The 6,000-nt window shown below is 52.3% G+C and overlaps 1 protein-coding gene across 1 annotated transcript in view; it reads right to left on the bottom strand.

Annotated features, from left to right (window-relative positions):
- Nucleotides 1–2,739: 2,739 nt before the first annotated feature.
- Nucleotides 2,740–6,000, bottom strand: part of POLR3A (RNA polymerase III subunit A) — a 51,587-nt gene continuing 48,326 nt past the window's right edge. Inside the window, exons 30-31 of the mRNA XM_030334183.2 lie at nucleotides 5,063–5,195; nucleotides 2,740–3,368 (exon numbers count right to left, since the gene is read on the bottom strand). Coding sequence (XP_030190043.1) covers nucleotides 3,220–3,368; nucleotides 5,063–5,195 — 282 coding nt within the window. The 3' untranslated portion in view covers nucleotides 2,740–3,219. The remainder of the gene's footprint in view (nucleotides 3,369–5,062; nucleotides 5,196–6,000) is intronic.

Here is a 6,000-nt window from a genome sequence, read left to right as displayed (position 1 = left end):
AAAGGGCAAAGGACTGGACAGGTCACTAGTCAGAAATACGAATTTGTTAATATGGAGGACACAATTTAAATGTGTTTTTCTTGGGGCGCCTGGGTGGCTCAGTTGGTTGAGCGTCCGACTTTGGCTCAGGTCATGATCTCACGGTCTGTGAGTTCGAGCCCTGCGTCGGGCTCTGTGCTGACAGCTTGGAACCTGGATCTGCTTCGGATTCTGTGTCTCCCTCTCTCTCTGCCCCTCCCCTGCTCATGCTCTGTCTCTCAAAAATATGTAAACATTACAAAAAAAAAAAAAAAAAAGTAAATGTGTTTTTCTTATTTCTTCCAAACAGGCACACAGAAAAATCCTAACCTCGTACTGAGCTTGCTCTGGAGGACACTGCCGCGTGGATCTGGGGTCCGAGTTCCGTGCTTGCCCACGGCCCAGTGCCAGAGCAGGGTGGGTGAGCCCTCGGGGAGAGGTGAATGCCCACTACGGTACCCATGGTGGGGAGCAGGGCGGGGGCTGCCAGGCACCCCAAAGACATGTGGTTTCTTCCCAGGCGCCATGCTGACCCACACGCGGCCCATGCCCGCATGCAGCACAGTCACACACATCTCCTGAGGGCACCCAGAGCACTGGCTCGAGCGGGACGCGGCTCCTGGCGGGATCGTCTCTACCGCTCACGGCAGCACGCGTCATCTTTCCTCTGCGTTTGTGCACTCCAGCAGTTCTGCCTCTGGGCAGGCCGGATGCTTCCCTGCCAGGCTGGTTTTCAGGAAGGCGGTGGTGTGGCTCTGAGGTTTCTTTGCAGGTTGTGCGAGAGAAGCGGTGCCCGTGGTGACGTTTCAAGCGACAACCCTGAACAAGCCAGTTGACAGGCTTCACCTGTGTCACGAACCAGGCTAGCTTAGGTCAGAGATACAGGGGTGGGAGGTAGAACCTGAAAAGTGAGTTTTCACCTAAAGAGGAGTTCCTAAGTCAACCTCATGGGTGCAAGGAGACCACAGGGCCAAACTAATTTTAACAGAATTTTAAGCCAGAGAATGGCCAAACGCTCAGGTCAAGAATGCTGAATTCAGAATCACTTCAGTATGGGAGAGAAAGCATTCATTCTAACACAGACCCCAGAACGAGTGGTTATATGAAATATACCCCGGCAGCATGAACTCAGAACGGGGGGAACCAGCTAGGGAACGTCCGAGGAAGCCAAGCATAGTTCTGTGTAATACTACTTGAATTCTGTGTATCTTCTCTACTTTCTCTTTTCTTTGCTTGTTAATGTTTATTTTTGAGAGAGAGAGAGAGAGAGAAAGAGAGGGAGAGAGAGAGGGGGAGAGAGAGGGAAAGCAGGGGAGGGGCAGACAGAGGGGAACAGAGGATCCAAAGCGGGCTCTGCAATGACAGCAGAGAGCCTCAAGCGGGGCTTGAACTCACAAACCATGGGATCATGACCTGAGCTGAAGCTGGATGCTTAACTGACTGAGTGGTAAAGAGGTAGATGGGGGGGGGGCCTGGCCCCCCTCCCCTACTTTTTCTTTTACCACATCCGCCTCTTCAATCAGCCACACCATCTTCATACTCAACAATAAACTCTTACGTCTTCAGTTTGGGCTGCTGGTTCTTCCAGCGGCTGGATACAATGAGAGAATGGGTGACATTTCGGAAGTAGACCTTCTCAGGTACATGGAGCCAGGAAGTAGGGTCAAAGCCCCACTTTTCACTACCATCTCACTTCCAACTAAACAGCCTTGGTTTCCCAAGCCTCTGGTGAGGAGGTAAGAACCACATCAGTGGGACTCGGCTCTGGACAGGGAGGGGAAGGAGGGCAGACTTCACAGAACATTCTCCAGAGAGAGTAGAGAGCTGCGGCCATCATCACTCTTCTCCGTGACCCTGGCCCAATCTTAAGGAGCTAATTCAGTACAAAGCACCGCAGTCTCCAGCAGTAAAACCGTCTGCTCTCTGAGACATGCTATGTCCATTTCTTTCCTCTGTTGCACAAAACCCCATCTCAAGCCCTGGAAAACCCACCAGTGATGGTGCAGTCACCAGCAGAACACCAAGAAGACAATTAAACGTGGGTTTTCCTGGGATACGCTGCTGGCTCTCCTCCCAGCCTGACAGGTGCTTTCGATTGTTACAGATTTACCCTTTGAGTAGCCTGTTATTGCCAAATGGGGCACACCGCCAGCTCTGACACTCCACCCCCATGTGGTCCTCCTTTCCTGTCTGGGTGGCCCGTTCACCCCTTACCTGTATGTAAGGAGGATGCCTGTCTGTACCCAGGAGGGCCCTATCCCACCACAGCCCCCGGGGCACTTTTTAGGCCACAGCTCTGCACCTGCCCTGCTTGCTCTTTGGATGTGGGAGGCAGGGCAAATGCGCACATACCTCAGGGGGTGTGGTTGCCACCCGGGCAGTGCAGGGGCCTGGACCAGCCTCATGCATCACCTCCATGTACACTGACAGTCCCCACCTCAGCGGGCTCCAAACTTTGGCAAGGCTTCTACTGGCTACAAAGGAGGGTCTGACTCCTGTCACAAGGCAGAGACTCCCCCTACGGGGGTCAGAGGTAAACAAAAACAATGGGGTGGCCAGGGGTGTCTGTTAAAGATGTTTCAGAGTATTGGGGCCTCATAACAGTTTCAACTTGGTTACAAATCCTAGTTGGTCCCTTTGGTTAACCAGTTTTTCCCATGATACTTTGATGCTGGCTCTCTTAGTTTTTATAGCTTCTTGGTTTTGAAAGTAAAGCCAAAATAATAACAAATAACGAGACTCTTTACTGAACAAATAAATAATAGTGATAACATTTACATGAGTAGGCCATGTTGAGAGATTCTAGCATGACTGAGGGACAGAAAAACCAGGAACATGCCCTGACCGTGAGGCTTATAGCCGGCTCTGGGTCATGGTGTGATGGGTGAAGTGAGAAGGACAAAGATGCCTGGCCGGGGTCTCCTCGTGACTCCAGGGTTTCAAACAGACAGACAAACCTCAGTTCTCCCAATCATGCACCGTGGTGTGATCAGGGCCACTGGTGAGCTGCTCCTGGGGTGCATGCCGGCTGCATGCCGTGGCGCCTGGGAAGAAACCACGTGACTCTGGGGTACCTGGCAGCACGGTGGGGATGTCAGGGTCTGTCTCAGGAAGCACAAGCTCTCCAGATCGGCCGCCAATGTCGACCCTTTCCAGACGGGACAAGGAGCCAAGGTCAGGAATGGTCCCTTCTTCCCTGGACTATGTGACAAGGGGGATGTGGAATTCATTTGTGTCGAAGATCAGGGGCCTCCTGGGAGGGCTTGGGTCCCTGTCGGCCTTGTGTAGCAGCTTGAAGAGCCCAGTTCCAATGTTCATGGGGATCCCCATGATGATGCATTCAGACACCCCTGAAACCAACCAGAAAGGGGATGAGAGGGCTTTTCAACACAGGGGTGGGCTCACAGCCCAGCAGGTCCCCGCTGTCTGTAGGCACGCCTTCACGTAGACAGCAAGGATACTGAATGATGCTCAGGAAACACCAAGCCACCCAATATTTCCTTAACTTAGGGCCTAGAAGAAAAGCAACCAGGCTGATGGTCGGTAGATGCCAATCCCCTTGGAAACAGCAGCAGAAACTTGTTCCCTGTGCTCGGGGTCAGGGCTGGGCCAGGCCTAACAGCACACCTGTGCCTTGGAAACCCACAGCCCTAACCAGACGCACTTAGAAGACAAGGCTCCTGCACAGACACAGGAGTGAGGTGATGGGGCAGATTCCTTCTCTGAACTCCACTCCAACTTTGGATCAGGCTTCTGCTTCCATAATGAGTGCCTGCCTACTGTGTTCTGGGCTTTGTGCTACCAGGAGACCAGAGAGACAACCACCAAATTAAAGACCAACCGATGTGAGGGTTGACACGGAATTAGCAACATTAAAGGACGAGGAAGGGGGAGATTTCAGAGTGGGAATGGTGTGACCAAGCCAGGCCCTGGAGGCGGTCGGCATGGAGAGAGGTGGCAGTGTGTGGGGTGCGTGCTGGCTGTCAGTCCCATCGTCAAGCATGCTTGCTCTTACTTTTGCCTTGCCTTGCCCTGTTCTCCTGCCCCAATCTCTGCTCCCTTTTCTTTCCTCTGACCATTCATTATCTTAAAAACGATGTAGTAATTTCTCTGTCCCTCTATCTGCAAGCTGCGTCCCTTCCGAAAGGAGGAAGAGTTAGCCTTAGGAACGAAAAAAGCAGAGGTGTCTACCCTGATGGGCACCCCCACCTGACCGCCACCTGTTTGGCAAATCCACCTAAGACTGGGAGAGGAGACGGGAAACGACCACCAGGAAGCAGAGCTCTGGTGGTGGGGACGGCGGCCAGGCTGGGCATCCCTGCTTGGGCCAGATGAGAATGTGACCTTGGGCAGGCTACTGAGTCCCCCGGGGACTCCCGCCTCGGGCCTGCAGGGTCTCGCATGAGAAAGGATAGAGAACAGCAGGCACTCAGTGCTGGGACTCAGGGAAGAGCCAGCTGGGCAGCGGGCACTGTCGTGATGGCTCCCCCACAGCTCTCCTCTCCCAGGCTGTCATCAGAGATGCGCTGTGCAGCAGGGGGAGGAGGCCGGTGTAGGCCGAGACCTGTCAGCAAGCAAGTTAGTTTCTTCTTCTCGCCTATGCAGGGTTTAATACCTGCACCTCACACATGTGCCGAAGGAAGTGCACGCACGGTGCTGGGCCCGGCGGCTCCTTCCCGGGGGGTCACGAGAGCAGGGGCGCTGGACGCTGTCCCTCTCCTGTCAGCCCAGGCACCACACAGAGGGTGCAGGATCAGAGTGGCTGACTGCAACTCCAAGGTTGAGAAAATTCCTTGGTGCCCAAGGTTGATCTTTTCTTCTTGGCCCCAAAGCCGTCTGTACTGACAGAGGAGCCATGTAACAGAGAGGGAGGGACGCAGGGTGCCACAGCCAGGCTTTGGAGAAAAAAAGATCATCCGTGATTTTATTCTCAAAAAATAAAAGCTCTGCCTACTCAGTTCCCTCACCTCCTGGGAAGCCCTAGCCCACGAGATAAGCTATCAACAAGGGCCTCTGGTGAAGCTCCTAGAGACACCAAACCTACCACACACGGAGTCCTTCTGCCCGAAGTAGGCAGCATCGAAGAGATGGTCGGCTGTCTTCTCAAAGGAGGCCAGCATCAGCACACTCTCTTTCATCTTGGCCAGGCCAAATCTCGTAATGCCCAGGACTTCACCCTGCATCAGGAGAGGAGAGGACAGGGTGGTACTCACGCCCCTTACAAAGGCCCAAAGCAACCCCATCAACAGAATAAGCAGAGGTCAGCGAGGTGGCAGTTCAGGTCAGTCTCAGGTGTGAACAGGACCCTAACGGCCATCTGTCCCGCCTGTACCCCACGGCGACACGGACCCTTACACTCATGACCACGTGTCATTGGAAGAGAGAACTAGGAACTGAGAGCTAGAATTAAAGACCTAATTTTAAAAAAGAGTATTTCTGAAGATGTTTACTATGGCTCAAAGAACTCCAAAGTCAAATAATTTGAGAGTTTCAAAGTAGGGAAAGAGTTAAGTAAATTTAGGTGCCTTCATTCAAGTGAATACCGCATCATCGTTTAAAAAGGATATTTATAAAAACTACATAACAATGTGGAAGGTACTTACAACAAATAAAACAGGATAAAAACGGTATGTCCACTACTCACTGCAACTACGTAACACATACGTGCGTAGAGAACAGCACAGGAAGGGAAGACTTAAAAACGAGAGCCTTTACCAAGGGTGGAGGAAACGGGTCATTTCCCCACCTCGTTCTATGCGGAGGCGTCCTGAAAATCTTATGGTACTACTCCGGGGAATATGATTTGTGGGAAAAGAGGAAAACAAAATAACCAATCTCATTCCCATCTAACCTCCCCTTCAGAACACATTAACTTATCATTTACCTGGAAATGGCTACAGAAGTGTGATGAATGGGTTCGAAGGGAAATAAACACCTTGGTTTTCCATGGAAATCCCTAAGCTTTCGGCAATGGCCAGTTTT

The sequence above is a fragment of the Lynx canadensis genome, chromosome D2 (assembly GCF_007474595.2).
Source record: "Lynx canadensis isolate LIC74 chromosome D2, mLynCan4.pri.v2, whole genome shotgun sequence".
Lineage (NCBI taxonomy): Eukaryota > Metazoa > Chordata > Mammalia > Carnivora > Felidae > Lynx > Lynx canadensis.
This window is presented reverse-complemented; position numbering and strand designations above follow the sequence as displayed.